At 35.0% G+C, this 19,068-nt stretch overlaps 1 protein-coding gene across 5 annotated transcripts in view; it reads right to left on the bottom strand.

Annotated features, from left to right (window-relative positions):
* sgg (shaggy) overlaps positions 1 to 19,068 on the bottom strand; it is a 65,764-nt gene that overhangs the window by 13,393 nt on the left and 33,303 nt on the right. For all 5 annotated transcript variants that reach the window (XM_065350846.1, XM_065350845.1, XM_065350841.1 and 2 more), the window contains 3 exons: positions 13,852 to 13,935; positions 4,352 to 4,462; positions 2,820 to 3,057 (listed from right to left, as the gene is read on the bottom strand). In XM_065350846.1, coding sequence (XP_065206918.1) covers positions 2,820 to 3,057; positions 4,352 to 4,462; positions 13,852 to 13,935 — 433 coding nt within the window. The remainder of the gene's footprint in view (positions 1 to 2,819; positions 3,058 to 4,351; positions 4,463 to 13,851; positions 13,936 to 19,068) is intronic.

Raw genomic sequence — 19,068 nt, 5'->3', positions numbered from 1 at the left:
TCTCTCCTGACTACAAAAACAACTCAAATTGAAAATCCCCACTCTGTTTTTTGTTTTAGGGTCTAAACTATCGATTAAGCCCATTTTCAACCCGAACACAAATATGCCGTTGCCTAGTGTAATCATATTAAATTTTGCAAATACTCGTATGAGACAAGTATCACTCTCACGATAGCCTACCACATGGGAAATGGTCATAAAATCAAATTTTACGAACCCCTATAAACTTAAATTTCAAAATCTATCATAATTTTTTTTGCAAAATTTTTGGGATTTTGAGTTTTGTACCATTTTATGCCACAAGTCATCCGAAAATTACGTTTTATAAGAATTAAAGCGAAAATTTGCGTGATATCTACATTATATTTCTTAATGAGCGTTGAGCGTGGAACACTTTTAGTTTTGGTCTGAAAAAAGCTGTTTTTTTACGCGTGGGTATGTTTTTACACAGTATCGAATCGTTTCTATGAAACTTCGACAGAATACGAGAATTGCTTAAACGGAGACAAAGAGTCTTGACAAAATTTCTAAATGAAAAAGCAAGACTCGAACACGACTTTTGGTAGGATATTTTTCAAACAATTGACGACTTTTTTGTGTGAAGAGGCAGGGGGTGTCAAAACTTTACACGTGAATTATTCGCCTTCGCAACATCTTCGCAATGTCTTTGAGGTTATTCCATGGAGGGGGCGCTCCCCCGCATTAAAAGATCCCACCTCGAAAATTAAATATTTCGAAGAAGCATCAAAAGGTACATCTATGGAAATTTTTTCAGAATTTTTAATGGTAGCTCCCACTTACAGCGCCATTCTGAAATTTGTACTTTTAATTTGGAAGTTCAACTTCAAACTTTTGAAAATTTCAAAATACTTGAAATGTTCAAAATGCATTCGAACTGTGAAATCAGTTTTGATCAAAGTACGAGTATCATAGCTTTGGAGGTATGCGCTGCTGAAGTTGAGTATCTCGAGACAACGTGAAAATAATTGAAGCCCCCCCCACCGGGACCAAACTGATTGCGGGTTTCTTACTTATTGGGTGGGTAGACATTGTAAAAAAAAAATAAGCGACATCGAATGATATGACTCAAAAATCTAGGTCGAATTGTGGTGGAATGACCCTTTGGGCATTTTCAAGATCTCTTTCGTTGAAGAGGATGTCAAAAGCACGTCCACCGCCCAATTTCAATTTTTTGTAGGACATTTTACAAATACTTCGCGACATTTTTGTGGTAGGGGGAGGGCTTCAAAATTTTACTCGCACATTTTTCGCGTTTCTAACGCCTTCGAACATGCCAATATTTTTCAAATGGAGGAGAGGGGTGTTCAATTTTTTGTTTTTCAAAATTTTCAAACTTTTTTCAAGCGTTTTCAATTAAGTATTTTTTTATTCGACGTATTTGTTCTAATTTTTTATCAAATATTTTTACAAAGGGAAATAAGGAGCATTTTTCCGCCCAAGCTATGCGAGCATAGCATAGGTATGTAATAGTTTTCACAAATTTTCGGATTAGAACATCAAAACAAGTGCTTTTATTATAAGAGTAGGTACTTTTTTAATGATTTGATTTCAAAATTTTTTTTTTGTAATTTTCAATGTGCTGAACAGAAAATTCTGAAACGTCAGCATGTGAATTTCGCCAAAAGAGCACATTGATACTCGTACGAGTATATAACTTGCTTTCGAGTCACTTCGACTTCGCAATTTAATATCAGTCAGTATCGTACTACCTATTAGCCAACGAAAACTCATAAAAATCCGTAAACAGCATACACGATGAAAGCCAGCATGTTACGACACCTCGAAGCCATACACATCGCACGTCCGAGTTCTCATCATTGATAATTAATAATCAGACGGCTCCGGAGACCATTAACCGCGGCGGCGGCGGCGTGGGCTAATTTACATCGCATAATTTTTCGCGAACACAGCAGTAGGAAATCAAAACAAAAAAGCATAACACAGAAATACGACTTGCAAACAGACGCAATCTAGATACCAGGTATTGAAGGTGTACTCCTTGTTCTTACGTACGTCTACGTACTGTACCTATGGAGATGTACACAGAATAAGACGTACGTTTTCATTTATGTAGCACAAGAAGTAGGTGCTAGGTCTTCAAGTCGCCTACTTCAGAGGTCTTATATAGTGTATGGCTTTAGAAGTCTTGAAAAAATAATATTATTTTTTTTTGAGAGATCGTCAAATAAAGGTATTTTACTCTTGAATTATGTGTACCTCAGACCTCTCTTGCTACATGAAAAAAAAAACACGGAAGACCTCACAATAAGCCACTGACGAACACACATCAATTATCAACTCAACAACATGCATAAAATGCGGGTAACTAGGTAGTTGTTACAGGTCGCCTACATGTGACGTCCACGTGGACATTTTCTCGCTATTCGGACTCCAGTTCGAGTTTCGATTTCACGACGACGACGATGCGACAATTCTTCGAACTATTTTCATGATGACAATACGCGATGCATGCATTTTAATAATTCACACGCAACACATAAAGCATGCTAAAAAAACCACGATTTGGGTTTTGACCATACTTTTGAAGGTGGAACAAAAAAAATTGTCCAATTTGAAAGCAGAAGATTCAATTTTTCTGACAGTCTGGAAGAAGTTCTAATTGACTATGAACACCATTTTTAAATGATTATCTTTCAGAAGTATTTTCTTAAAATTAAAAAGGATATTGATTTGATTTGCGATTTTTTTGACGTTTGAATAGTACACTAAATATGAATACATTAACATTAATAATAAAACGAAATATGTACTACATGAATTCTGAATGAAATACTCACCGATTTTCGTGGTATAATCGATGGCACCGAAGATGAGTTCTGGAGCGCGATAATACCGAGAGCAAATGTACGACACATTTGGTTCTCCTCTAACTAAATGTTTAGCGCTGCCAAAATCGCACAGTTTTAATACACCAGATTCCGGATCAACTAACAAATTTTGCGGTTTTATATCTCGGTGGCATATGCCTAACGAATGTATGTACGCTAAACTTCTGAATAACTGGTACATATAAACCTTTAATCAAAACAAACCACAAACTCCAATTAATAACACACACAGAATAAAATATATCGAATAAAAATTATTTTATTCATACGTAAGTATTATACATGTTTTTGATGGATTCAAACCTCCTCAAAGGTCTCCCCAGTCTCCTATTTTTTTTTTTTTTTTTTTTTTTAAGGGACTGGGATATTTCCTTTTGAAATTTGGAGGAACCTCTAGCAAAAAATCATGATCCAATAGCCTCAACATGGGACAGGAAAAATTTCAAATTTCTAGATCAATACTCAACTCGTCCAGCGAGAGCTTAAAGTTTAAAATAATTTCAATTTTTTTTGATCAGGTGATCTTTTGATACCCACGATCGTCAATTACGAATAAATATAAATTAGTTTTCAAATTCCAAATATTACCATCTCGATGAGATAGGTAATCGTAAAATCATAGTATTTTGTAGGAAAAAAGTAGGCTATTATTTTGAGAACTACTAACCTTGACAAAAATGAACTTTGAGCTCTTCTAATAGTTTAAAGGTGTTGATATGGAAGTGTACTCAAGACATTATAAGACAACTTGAACAAAAAAATATTCTAAAACATTCCAAAATTTTCAAATTTTCAAAACTTAGAGCTCTCATCTGGAAAATTTAGCATTCACCAAACAATTTTGAACTTTTCCGACGTCTTGTTAAAAGTCATTTGACAACAAATTTTTGTTAGACTGCATCGACTTATGAATGCACTGACGCGGCGTGGTTTAAAAAAATCCAAATAGCATTCAAAAATACACCACCAGGTGAAATTTTAGGTACTGAATTTTTGAAAATTCAAAGATCTATTTTCTATGAAATAAATCAAAATTTGATCCAATTGAGGTAAAGTGGAAATTTACGTAGTTCAAGTTTTATTTTTAATATCCCAAATCGATCGATGCTGGTTTCAAACTATTTTGAAGCCTCCGTCGAATTTTTGGATTTTTTAGTTCGTGGAAAATTGCCATAAAAATAGCCGGAAAAAAATCCAGTAGTAATAAACCTGATATTACTTTGTCTTAGTGACCCTTCTGGTTGATTTTGGCACAAAGTTTCAAAATTCGTTTTTGCAGGGTCAATCTAACATTTCTTTCCAGCAATTAAGTTACTCGTAGTTGAAAAAAAATCGCGTCAACGAATAAGTCAACATAGAAAAATTAAATTTGGTTTATCAGTTGGTTGTAATTTTTTCATCAGTCAGATGGAAAAAACCACGAAATTTCCGGCAATAATACCCAACATTCAACAACTATACATCAAATACATCGTACATACCTTTATAAAACTAGAGGGTATCGCCTGTTTAGATTTGCTATGGTGTCTAGAGACTTTATATACGGTTTCCGGAATATATTCCAAGACTAAATGCAAATATACTTCGTCTTTCTGCAACAGAAAAATAACAAACAAAAACAATTAGTATTAAAAATTTGAAGAAAAAAAAATAAATTCAAATAAAAAGAGTATTTGCTTCGGACAAAATTATCGAATTCATTTCCTTATCCCATTAACCTTCTGGTACTGTTTTAAGCAACGGTTATAAACATCGTAAAAGTTTTTCGTCATAGATATGTATATGAAAGTAACTACATGCGAAAAAGAAATACCCAGCAGGAGGAATATACGCTGGTAAATTCGTATAAACTCGGATTATTTTCTTTTATGACGTAGCACACGAATTACTATGACGCGATAACGCAGCCAAGCGGAGCGGTACGGCGTTGATACGCGTCCAATATATACCATACTTTATGACGTTTATATCCAAAAATAAAGAAAAAAATTTCTTCAAAGTACCCGCCGCACCTTGAACTTTCTCTCCTTGCTCACCCACTCATTCCTGGTGCCGGTGCCGGGTAATTTCGGCGAAAATGTACAGTTTGCGGTGTCCGTGCCGAGACCGATACCGGCCGGCTCTATGAAACGGTAGACCAACGACAACGACCGCTACAGTATCTTTTACTTTCAGCTTGTATCGTCCTCTGATCAAAGGTCTGCTTCTGAGGCCTTTTGACGAGTGTTTGACAAAATTCGAACTCAATGAGATCGTATTTCTCAATTATTCCCTAAATTAATCGTGATTTTCATCCTAAGAAAAAATCCATTTTCTTTTTACCCTGTTCGTCTCGTCTCATCTGGTTTGCTTCTCATCGTCAAATCTTTCACAGAGATTTTCACAAAATTTGTAGTCAATCACGACACATTTCATTAATCCATTGTCAATTTTCAAATTCTCAAACAACCTCGACTGTGATTTCAGAATCGATGGATCCCAATTGACATTTACGTCTCAAGTCTTGAAAACATTAATCGTGAATGTGATGTGAGCCAATTTCAGCACCCAAAAACCACACATCTTGTTCCTTCTGCTCTACATAAAATAACTCAAAAATCGAATTCCCCCTCCCCCCCACACAAAAAAACGAAAAATTGCACGACTTCTATTTTCGAAAAATTAAATTCTGTGGGTACTGATTTCCAAAAACTTTGTCTTTTTTCAATGCTCCAAAGAAGCTGGACCATCTAATTTTCTTTTTCGACGTAGTATACAATGCAATTTTCATTGAAAAGTTTGAGCCATAATAAATAAAAAACAATTTCCAATGTTTGGCATGAGATTTGACAAAAAAATTACTATTTTTTACTATCATCATTATCACTTGTAAGTATACTCGCGAATTGGAAAATCACCAATTTTTTCACAACTACCACAACGAACGGGTCTCGTCAGAGTCGTTGTAGTAAATACTAAATACACTTTCTGATTTTACAATCCGATTGAGCCATTGCCGACAAGTAGCTCGAAAAAGAAAAACAATTTCATCAAGGATATGCTCTCTCGATTCTCATCAGTATACTAAATTCAGCCAAATGTAGAATCAAGATTTACAGCGAATGAAATGTCTTGAAAATCAGATACTACGTACATATGTTCTTTTTTTTACGACATTATATATTTTTCAGCATCTTTCAAAACAGACCGAAAATTCTTTCTATAGAGTACGAATAAAATGAGATCAAGGGATCGCACGGAGAAATTATTTACGAGAGTTGTGAAGGAAATGAGAAAAATGGGTAATTCAAAAAATGTTTAAAAAATTTACTGCAAGGGCGTGCGATACAAAAAAAAATTAATATTCATGTCATAATTTTGATGATTTGATCTAATTTATGTATATCAAGTAGCCTAAAAAAATTTTCCCGCCCAAAATGGTCAATGTTGGCCGAAAGTTATTTTTCATACAATACATCATAAAAGACATCGATGATCAAACTACGCACCATCGATCTGAATTTGAACCAAACAACATTGGATAAAAAATGAGCACTCGGAGCAGTTTCGTTTCTTCATAAATAGACAGAAATTAGACTCAGATTTAAATATCAACGCACGTATAATTTTTTGTTTCAATCTGACAAACAAAATCACAGTAAAACACATTCGCAAGCACCTAAAATTATACTATTAAAAACCTATAATACTGTTCAATTTCCACAGGGAAAAAGGGACAATGGCACATATTTCACAATTCGATGACCTCATTAAAACCCAGGAGGCGCCTAAAATCACCAATTAATTACCGTAACAATTTAGCGTAACTACCACTATGGCTACTGTAGTGACCAAACTCACACGCGACTGACCACTCTACCCCTCTGCAACATTTATCGTCGATAACGAAAACGCACGCAACCGTTTATTTAAAAAAAAGTGAAACTTTTTGGCATAGAAAAAAAATTCCTCCCAAAAAATACGTCCAACAAAAGGCACACCGCGTACGCTACATAAGGGCAGGCTATCGTTCGGTTACCACACAGGGTGACCTAAAAAGTGAAACGACTGGTGACATTTTTCTGAATTTTTTCAAAATTTTAGGACAGGACGCTTGGAAAACAAAAATACTTTTAAAATACGACAAATAACGCGTCTCACGTCACTATATTTGGTGGTGGGAGGGGGGGGGGGTGGTGCTCCAAAGAAGAAGTCAGATCGAAAAATTAACCTCATTTGAACTCAACGTCATCGAAATATTCTTGAATTTTGATCAAATTTGAGGGCTTTGGGATCCTTGGAAACTGGTTTCGAATTTTTGAACCGTGTTCAAAAATGATTGGTATGTCAGAACAATTTCAAAAAGAATTTTTTGAGAGCACATCTGTTTTCAATTGAGTTTTCCGAGAAGAACATTCGTGCTCCTGAAGCCTGTACATAAAATTGAAAGAACGGTTTTGAAAGTCATTCCAATTTCACCACAGCACTGTGCAAAAGTCGACAATCCGTTAATGGAAAATCTTTCCAAATAACCAAATAACGACGCCAATCACAGATAGTTTTTTTCCACGGATACTACCCGTAGATACACCCCCGCGTCTCCGGCGGTCTACCCCTTTCCTCCTTTTTTGTTTGCCGATACATTAAAAATAATACAAAATCGATCGTGACGTTTAATTTCCGCCGCGCCGGTCGGCCTCTCTTTAGTCTTTTTATCGCTCTCATTTGCTCCTCGTAAAACGTATAGATAGTCAAATAGGTATACAGGTCTAGGTAGCTAATACGCGCAGAGTCGCCTCATCACTTCACCATCGTATCGTCGTACCGAGCAAAACTGATTATGAACCGAAGAAATATTATTAAACCTCGTTAAACGCGAATTAATCCTTGTAATTTGACATTTTCCTCTCTATCTCTCAACATGATCGCTCGTCGTTGCTTTCTCGACTCCAGCGAAACTCGGCGCGCCGCGGCGTTGCGATAAAACCACGCGCGCGAGTTGCAAGTTGACGTTGGTTGTCACGACGACCATCGTATCAACTGCTTTTCAACTGACTCTAATACAAATTTCATACCTAAACATGTATCTTCCTTCCACGCCACCATCGCCATACCAGAGTTTCATATCCGAGTACGTACGATTTCGCGCCAAACATTAAAACACCCACACCCACACCGCAGAATATCGCCAAGAGCCCGCTATCGTTATCTTTACAGCTGAAGCCAGCTTTGTATAATACAACGCGACAGTATCTTGTCGGCTGACGGGCCCGAAGAATACGGACAGGGTAGAGGGTGACATATATTCGGAATTTCACACCGTCACTGTGCATCCATTTCCAAGCTTTATATCGCGAGATCCGACCCGAAGCCTACCAGAAGGACAACAACGAGTAGGTAACTAGGTATAAGGGAAATTTTTCCGATCCCTTCTTACCTTCCCTTCCCTGATGTACCAGCACGACGTAAAGACGACAAGGTGCGGAAAAACCATGATAAATGATAAATGGCTCGACTCAATTCACTTCACAAGACACTGATACATATTGCGTGTTACATAACAGGTGATGAATAATTCGCCTATATTATAGTTATACAGCGACTCGAACAACACAGTGTAAATTAGTTTGCCGATCCTACAAATTGAAGGGAAAGAGGGTTGAGGGGCATCCAAAGTTGATTCCGCAGGGTTGCATGACTTCTGGACTGTTGCAAAACGTCGAATATAAATGTAATCACACAACGTTGCGGAATTTTATTTCAGAAGGAACACAAAAATATCCTTATTAATTTCGGCCCAACTGCAAAGTTGGAAGTGCTATGGTCAATTGGCCATTGACTGAAATCTTCAAATATACTTCAATGCCTTCAATTTTGAACACCGACAAAATATGAATAAGTATACGAGAATACACAAACACAACCAGAAAAATTTCAGATGTTGAAATTCAGCTTTTAATTTTTGGTGAATTTTTAAGAATCAAAATTTGCGACATTTCTTATGTAAAAAATTCAAAATTTCATTAAATTGACATAAAATACTGAAATTTGGTTCGTACCGCATTCTCGACCTCCTTATCAACTGATGATGGTTTCAAACTGTTCTGGAGCTTCCATCAGATTTTTATGAATTTTTTTTTTCAAAAATAATCACTGGAGAAAATTTTGGGTTTGATTCAGCACAAAAAAAATTGGATTGGAAAATATGTGAATAAATCGATCGAATGGTCCACAAAGACTGTAAATCCGAGTTTATAGGCGCTGAATTTCATTTTCATCCCATTTTACAGCATCTTTTTTCGAAAATTGAAGAATCTGAAAATCCATTGGAGGCTCTAGAACGATTTGAATCCATCACCAATGGACTCGGGGATTTGGCATTTTTCATCTTATTCTTTAAAAATAATAATTGCAGGAGAAAATTGTGGATTTGAAACGGCACAAAAACAGTTTGAAAATGTATACCTAAATCGACCGAAAGGATTACAAAGATGACGAATGCAAGTTCATAAGGTGCTGAATTTCATTTTCATCCAACCTGCAGAGTTTTTCATTTCGAAAACTGCAGAATCCAAAAATTCGCTGGAGGATCCGAACGGTACGAAGTTATAACCAATCGACTCGGGAGGTCAGAAATGAAATAAACACTAAATTTCAGCTTTTTACGTCAATTTAATCAAATTTTGATTTGTTTCATAAGAAATGGGCCAAATTCGAATTTTCAAAAGTTTTCCAAAATTCGATTTTTAAAAGAAATGCGTAAAATTTGGAAATCAGGCGATATATTGACATTTTTTTCACCTTTTCACCACCTCACCCAACAAATCGAGTTCTCTTCGTCAGCCAAGAAAAAGTGATTTTCCACTGATGTTTTTCATTTTATTTTTGGCTTTTAATTTTATCGAACTCTTGTCGATTACATTAATAAACAATGATAGGACCTTTTCGTGTTCACTTCAAATCACAAGACGGGCGTATTACATTATTTTATAATTCAATTTCGATACTTCCGAATATCGAACGTTATTTTCCATTACACGAGGATATGATGATGTACGATTAGATTAATCGAACAAGGAGAAGACTCCAAGAGTAAGGCAACAAAAAAACACATTACTTTCCAAATTTCTTCACTTTATTTTCGGGTAACAAATTTCAACAACACAAATGAAACGGTCAAATAAAAAAAAATCACTCACTCCTCACTATATTCCAAATGAATTTTAAAAAGCACAGTACGATAAAACGTAAAATTTTTCCAACTAAACTCACACAGCGAGCTCATTACCCAACAAAATAGTAGGTAGGTAACTCAGCCTCACTCGCATTCCACGCAATTTCTTTCAAAATGAAACGCAACTAAACGTAAAATAAAAAAAGTGAAAAAATAAATAAAACGAAGAAATATCTACTTTCATTTATTTTACGATTTATAATATTTTTACGACGCGTAACAATGAAAAATAACATATTTTATTTTAATTATCTAAAAGTGACGACAATGTCGGCGAAACGTTATGAATTATGAACTGTCAAAACAAAAAACTTTTTCCTTATTTCTCACGTTCGGTTAATTTCGTATTTAGGTATACTTGGGTATCATATTCGGATAAAATGGATTAATTACGTAGAGGAAAACATTTTCATATTATATACGTGCTCAGGCACGGTATCATAAATAGTATCTTTTGTAATACGACGAATATACAATTTCGAGTAGGTATACAAATGGAGAAAAAAATAACATTTTTCAAATAAAAAAACCCTTCTCGTCAAAACAGGTACCTAGTAAGTGGGAGTGATGCCATTTTTCTGAAGCATTAAAATTCTCCACTCATTTTAAATTTCTCGCAACGAGCCCGTTAAAAAATATTCAACGTAATAAATGGAAAAGAAAGAAAATTGTTCCAGTTTGTTTTGCCAAGAAAATTTTCTTATCATTATTTTCAATTTCTCGTACAGCGATAAATTTGATGCAAAAAGGGGTAGATTTTCGCGAAAAAAAATTACATACCTATTATTTGGCGTCTTTTGAGCGGAAATTGCGACCTTACATTCACATAATTTTACTCATTTTACACAGATTCAAATCGCGATTTTTTTCCTTCGAAGTCTTGGAAAATCATCGCTTTTTTATGGCTACAAAAATCACAATCGATGCTCGTTTTCCATTATTTGGTTTCATTTTTAAATAAACAATAAAATAATTTATTTTCTCGAAGTTTAGCACTAAATTTTCAATCTTTTATTGAATTTTGATTATATTTGGTGTGATTCAGTCGTTCTCAACTGATTTGTCGATTCTGAGCAAATCGTTCGCGAACGAATTGGGTCCTATTTTTGATGAAGCATTAAAACCTGTCTAGTTTTGTACTTCTAATATAGGTACCTAATTTGATTTCATCAGTGATTCATACGTTCGCGAACGGATGAACTCTTCAGAGAAAATCGTTCGCAAGCGAATCATTTACAATATTCAATAACAGATTGAAAACTTCGTGATCGTGAATTATCTGATTTAGTTTCTGAGAGATTCAGCCGTTCTCAAATGACCGTTTCTGAGTGAATCGTTCGCGAACGAATTATTTCCAATTTTTTATGATATAGATTAAAGAATATTTCCTTCAGTTTTGTCGTGTATCATCTGATTTGATTTTCAATCGATTCAGTCGTTCTCGAATGATTCATCGTTTTTGAGTGAATCGTTCGCAAGCAATCAACTCCAACTTTTGTCGATAGATTTTTTTGTAATGAAAAGTTTCATGTTATAATCTTTTACATGGAATTTCATTTATTGATGATTTGCTCAATTGACCCTTTTCCCAGCAAATCGATTGTGACAACTTTCAAGTTGATTTGAAGCCCCCAAAAAAGTTGAATTTTCTTTAATCACCCGAGATTTCTAAAAGAAGAGATGTCATCAACTTTGGAGAATTTCAAGTGAAAGAACTCGAATAAAGGACCTTTATTCAAAAAATGGATAAATTTTCTCTGCCTTTCCAAAACTATTTCAAAAATTCCCACAACATCAACAAACATACGAAGCTCTCAGGCTCAAAATCAAACTCCATAGAACGCCTCCAATACGTACAAAACGAAACAGCAAAAAAACATGCGAAAATCAGGCACCTTTCGTCGGTTTAATTAAACAATCTTCTCGCGCCATTACCCAAGTCATCTAAACAGACCGATGCAACAGCATGACACATCGTCGTTCTCTTCTTTCAGAAATTTCGCTAATTAGAATCGCGAGCGACACTCGACAAAAAGCAACGAGCAAAAAATTTACTCCAAATTTCAAACCCGATTTACCCGCCACTTCTTATCTCTCACCGTACTCTACCCCTTTTCCTTCTATTTTTAATTTTTTTTCTCGCTAATTTTCCGCTTATTTTTCTTCTTATATACGCCATTACTCATCGTCACACAGGTACCGGATGACTGCTTAAAATGAGAGAATTTTCTATAAATGAAAGCCGAAAGGTGAAAAAAAAAACGAAACTGACCGCTCGCGCACACTTTTAGTCGTATAGTCGTACAATTGGTTAAAAAACACATTCGTACGTGTGTCTTATTGCATGTTTCGTGGGTAACTCGCGTACATACATATGTGTTACATACAGAGTAACTCTTCACATTCCTTCCGAATAAACCTACCTAATTAGTTAACCAACCGATGAGAGGAAAAAAATATCATCGTCGTATGTGTACGGTATAGTCAAGTTGTAGGTAAGGTATACGCAGATATGTTCGCGCTCTTTGCTCTTCTTTTTTTTTCCACGTTCATTCTGCTCTTCTTTTAGCGTATTTATAATGCTCTCGTGTTTGTGTATTTATTCACGTGCGTTATTTAGTATACCTAAGTATAAGTACAGGTTACACTACACACAAAACACGTCACACTATATTGACCAGATCAAACCCGATAATCGCCACCGCCGAAGCTTAATTTATTCGGTGTAACAATGAAATGAAAATATCTCATTAACATCGAAACAAACAAGCCAACACTTCTAACCGGTAACCGCGCGTATCCATTTCGTACACACGGGCTCGTAAATGTTCGCAATAAATTGAGATTTTTCTTCCTTTTTTTTCGCCATACACCAGGGTGTCCCAGTTTGGCTAGGGAAATTGGACGAGGTAAAAATCAAAAATAATGATTATTGATCTTGACGATATTTTGATGAAATAATCTGCTCGAAAATTTTTCTGAAATTTTCCCAATTCTCTAATTGCTTTTTAATTCAACTTTTTTAATCTAGAAAATTTATCCATTTATCCAAAATAGGCGAAATTGCATTGTAAGTGAACGTTCGCAGAAAACTATCCTATATAAATCCCAATGCTCAAAAACATGTTTTTCTCTCGAGCAGTATACCTAATTACCTACTTATAAAAATGAGATCTACCATTACTATCGATATTTTGGAATCTAAAGCTCCTTCAATTTTCAAATCTGAAACAGGCAACTTTCACAGTTATAACTCTGGACTGGGAAAAAAACTGGGACATCGAGTACTCCAATAAAGTGTTCTTCTTTGGCACTAATCAATATGCATTTTTATACTCTTAAAAAAACGAAAATCGAATGAAGAAAAAACAGAAATGAAATACGTTTATCTCTCGTCGAATTTCAAAGCTGCCTTATTTTTTCATTCGATTCACCGAAATATTTCCTCATTGGGTTATTTGAAAAAAAAACATGCGCCAACTGCCCGAATAAATTTATCTCGAATCGGCGACGCGACGAAGCGGAAGTAGGGATTTACACGTCGATATACAAACAGCTCGATAATACCCGAGTCTATATATTATTACTCCTACAGTAATAGAATTACAGAATATACCTATACTGTATATTCTATACCTAAACCTATATAGACTAATACATATTATGGTTTACAGCAGACATACATTTTATATAGATAGGTAATAGGTATATATGGTACAATAAACGATATTGTAATAAAAAAAAAACTACCCCATTTATAATACGTACCTTTTCACCGCTTGAATAAAAGAAGTATTTTAACTTGACTATATTACAATGCTCTAGTCGTCTCATTATCTGTAATTCTCTATTCTGTAAACAGAAAAAAAAATGCAAAACAAAAACCATTAGAAAATTATTAAAATGAGAGATTTTCTACATAGTACATATTAAAAATTTTTTCTACGTAACAAAAGTAAATAACTAGGGAAGGGGATGTTGAAATGGAACATATTATATATTCTCCTTTTCGTTATGAAAATGCTTTCAATTTTTTTCTCAATACCCCAAAATCAAACCCGAGCTCTCCTAAAGGCTACAATTTTTACACTCAATACGGCACTTTCAAAATTTTGGGCTTCAAGCTCTCTTTAAGGGTTCATTTTCATTCCGAGAACAAACGGTTATCAAATCAAGAATCATTGCCTTTGAAAATTAACAGGCATCGTACCCAAATTTTTCTAAAAAAAAGTGACTTTAGTGACTTATATCAGTGAAAAAAGTGACCAAAAAAGTGACCAATTTTTTTTTAATTCCAGCGTTCAGGAGAGCAAAAAATCGAAAAACAAAAGCAAAAAAACGTTCAATATCTCACCTAAAAACTATTACTTTATTCTCCCGCATGGCCACACCGGAAAATCCGTTTTAAAAAAAATGTGAGAACGAGTAGTTCATTTTCTTATTTTTAAAATTTTAGAATTTGAATGATGTTTTTTTGAAGGAAGTTGATTTTGAAAATGAAAAAAGACAGGCCTAATTGAAAGCGAATGCTCTTGAAAATTTGTATTTCGAGAGGCATAAAAACGATGTTTTTTTTGTGAGAAGTTTATTTTTTGGCTTTAGAACTTGATTGTAAGAAAAATAAATTTCCATCTTTATTTTTAAAAAGAAAAGAAAACAAACCCGAGCGAAGCGAGGTCAAAAGCTTTCGAAAATTGATGTTTCGAAAAGTAAAAATTTGTGTTTTTAAAATTTTGAAAATGTTTAATAAAGAAAATTCGCATAAAATTCTTTGAACATGAATTTAAAAAAAAGATAATTTGCATGAAAAACGATTTTTTTTGTTTAAAAAACGAAAAAAATCAAAAAAGTGACTTTTTTAAAAGAAAAGTGACCAATAGTGACTTTTTGATGAAAAAAGTAACCAAAAGTGACTTTTTGAGAAAAAAGTGACCAAGTCACTATAAAAGTGACCCGGTAAGATGCCTGAATTAAGAATTTGACACCCAAGTAGCATTTAAAAAAATATTGAGCTACAATTCCGTTTCCTTTAAGCTGCTTTGTTGGGGGGGGGGGGGCTCGAGGGGCTCGTTTTCACTTTCAGTGTTGAAAGGTTTCCAGAATTAGAATCAGTGCCATCGAAAATAAATAATTCAATACTCACACTACTTTTTCGATGCTTTGAATTTTTTTTACCTCTTTAACCTACAAGAATTAATTTTCCAAAAATATTCGAAAAATGCAAAATTTGATGACGGAATACTTCACAGACCATTTTTTCCCTAAAAATTTCATTTTGATCACTTCCAGGGCTGAACAAGCTTGTTTTGAAAATGAATCAAATCTTCAAGTTCAGTCGATTCCACTCACTCAGGGATGTGCCTTTACCGTAAAGTATTATTTTTTACATAGTTTACTTTACACGTAAAGTAAAATGTAATGTAAATTGAATATGTAAAGTAAACTATTCTTTGTTTTTTTTCGTTGGAAAATCAAAATTTGGATCAATTTCTCTTCGTTTTCGCGTTCTCAGCTTTTTTCTTTGCTTTGTTTCGGTTCTAATGATGGCATAATTACCTATTTTGTGTGATTATTGTCATTTTAACTCTAAATCTAGTGTCAGTGGGTCAAAAGCGAAATCTGGCATTCAAAACCCTAGGGTTTTGTACTTTGTTTACATTATTTCTTACCAAATTTTCATTTGTTTCGTCTTTTGTGCAAATTCATTTCATTTTTCATTGATTATGAACACAGAGATATTCAAAATGTGTATTTAGGAACTCAAAACGTCAAAACAGTACAAAAACTGACCAAAAACACAAAAATTTACAAACTTTACCTTTTAATTTACTTTACAGTAAAATAAAAATATTTTACTTTACAATTTTACATTACATTTTACAGTAAACTATGTAAAATATTTAGTTTACGGCCAACCCTGCACTCACTTTAAAGAAAGTTGACATGAGCTATCGAACTCTGAATTTAGGAGTTTTTTCAGGGAGTTCGATTCTTCTTCAACCCGATGCCAGATTCAACGGTCTTTTTAAATCATTTTTGAAAAAAATCAAACAAATCAACTCTGAGCTGGAATTGAAAAAAAAACTATCCCCAATTCTGCTCTCTCTTTCATGACTCATGAGAGCACACCTGTTCATTTTTTTCAGCCCAAAATGACATCAGATTCTAAAAATCGAAAAAAATTACCTATAGACCTTCACCTTCGCTAAGCGAATTTCCCCCTTTAGGTTTTTTTCTTTCTTTCAGTGATGAATTCAGAAGACCCTCAAATACAGATTTTGACACCTTACCTTCATGAATTAATCCCCACTTTTACTACACTTGATCATCTTTGGTGTAGACTTGAAGACGTTCCCAATCATTTTTTCAAATCAATTTTTAAAAGTCTCGAAAATAACTAAGATTGAAGATTTTTATAATTTCGAGTCCAGAAGCAGGATTTAGGGTGTCTAACAAAATGTTGACACCGAAAAAAAAACAACCTCAGAAGGACATTTTCAAAATGGAAAATAAACTACTACTGCCCCTCTCCCTCCACCCATACTATCTTTAGTGTTATTCCAAAAATTTACATTTTTTTTTATCTTCCTATCCATTTTATTTCAAAGAATTCTCTCTCTGCAAACATATTTTCCAAAATGATTTTAAAATAAGTACGTACATATGGGTCAAAAAAACTTCCTTTCAGTTTCAATTCACTGGTATTCGCATTGTGCCATTATTTCGACCAACAACAATTCCTCATTCCAAAATAATGCGCAGAACTTCCCAATAATCAACAGCTGATCGTGTAGTTCAAAAACTGTACGACTCGAGGATATCGTGAGCACAATTCACCCCCAACTCTCCTCCGCTTCGTTATACACAAGTTCCTATGACGCGTATGCGAGAAAACATGGCGCGTGTTCACCTACTTTCCAGTCTCAACAATTTCCATAATTTTACCAAACAGCGTTCGACGCGGCGTCGTTTCGTTTTAATTTTTACACAACATTAACCCGGCGTTTTTAGTAAAGCGAAGGAGGAAAAAAAGCGCTATTTATTCTGTCAACTGCAACGACTTCGACGACGACCCACGTAATACACAATGCAACAGTTGTGCGCACCTGTCTATAACAGAACAGCATCAGCACATCTACGTAGTATACGCTGACGATGGCTTTGTCAAGTGTACGTAGCTGCTAGCTGTTATACCCATAGATACCGGCAACAGCAACAGCAACGACCAACGATACCCCTATTTTTTCATAAAAATTTCTCTCTTCGACATCGCTGGAAATTATGATAGTTTGACGAAAGTCGTCACCCACACACATATGTACACCAAGTCTGCATACCGATGAAGAAATTCCACCGTACTGTTGCAGGCAGCGAGCTTCATCGCCGAATGCGACGCGCCCAGCGGGGACGTTAACTCGCGCGCAACTTTCGCCAAATTCCAGACATACGAAAAGCTCGTGTATGTCGTTGTCGCAAAAAACAACGGCGACGTGGATGACGACGACGACCTTCCTCTCATTAAATCGACCGTTCGAGCAGCCTTCCGTCGCCGCTCGCTCCATTTTTTAAGCATTTTATCGGACAAAAAAACACGTCGACTTTAACGACGAAAAAAAAAGCGTGACCTCGCGCGAATACAAATGTATTTATGTATGTATCTTCTACGTAGCATAGTTCGATACGCGGAAAAAATTTATAATAAGCGAAAAATGAACCTACATTTGCTTCATTTGATATACTATCTTTTCTTTTTTTTTGCAATTGTAAGCCTTTGACATTTCTCTTTTATCCTCTACTAATGAAGCCTTCACTTCTTCTAGCAGGTCAATTACTAGCATTATAATTTGTCGTCGAGCTGGTGGTCAAAAGGCCCATACTGCCATCAAAAATCAAAATTTCACAAATGAAAAACACAGGGCAACCCAGAGACTGTGTCTCTTAGGTAATGGCCAATCAGGCTACAGCCGTGACATAGAATCAAAAACCGTTGAAAAAATACAGGAAAATCCACCTTTCTGTCGCTGTAAAAGGGTGGGGAGGGATTGAAAAGTCGAAACCCTCGTAAAGGCACATCTAGGGCACCCTCCGGATGTGCGTACCAAATTCAAGCCCCCTACGTCAATTTGAAGAGGAGGGAAAGGGCGTGACACAAGGTTTTTCAAAGTCAAAAAACCTGAAAAAATCTATTTTCTCTCCTCCAAATTGCTCCAGAAGAATTTTTTTGGTATCTCAAACAACTTCAGTTATTAGCTAGCGATTGATTCTGATACTATTTTTTTTGAATTTTTTTGACCTTTTCCATCTATCTCCACCTCTTACTAAAAATCCGGTCATCACAATATTTCAATTCAAAATCACCCCCCCCCCCTCCACCTATTCAATCCAACGCTCAACTATGCATATCACCTAAATACCGACTTCGAGTGAATTTCGGTAAAATGCTCTCATTATAAGTTGAGATGTCGTCATACCTAGTTCGTCAGCAAAGAAAAAAATCGGGCATTTGTAACATCGATGAAAAATATTTACGATCCGACTCAAACTCTCGTGATTTCATACCACGCTTCAAAATTTTAAAATTTCCAACAAAAAAAATCACCAAATATCAGATCAACATCATAATAAACTCAATTTCAAACAAATCTGTCGCAATCAAGCAAGCATCAGTCCAAAATTTTACACTGCAAAATGAAAATTTTTCCATATTTTTTCATGTGGGGAAAACCGCGAGCAAACGAAAATAAATCGCAATTTCATGGAAAAAACAAACAATATTTTCTTCACGATGCTTCGTATCAATGAATCTGCCAAAAAAATTGTGAAAACAGTTAATTCTTCAATGAAAAAATAAGCTCTCGTTTATTTTTGCATATAGGATTTTTTTAATCGCTGCAACGAACGTGTTTTCATTTTCAACAACGAAGGTAAGTGGGTGAGGAAGGGTCAATTTCCAAGCAATTCGTCGTATTTTATGCCCTCTGCTTG

Source organism: Planococcus citri, chromosome 2 (assembly GCF_950023065.1).
Source record: "Planococcus citri chromosome 2, ihPlaCitr1.1, whole genome shotgun sequence".
Taxonomy (NCBI): Eukaryota; Metazoa; Arthropoda; class Insecta; order Hemiptera; family Pseudococcidae; genus Planococcus; species Planococcus citri.
The sequence above is the reverse complement of the archived record's forward strand: the minus strand, read 5'-3'. Positions and strand labels throughout refer to the sequence as shown.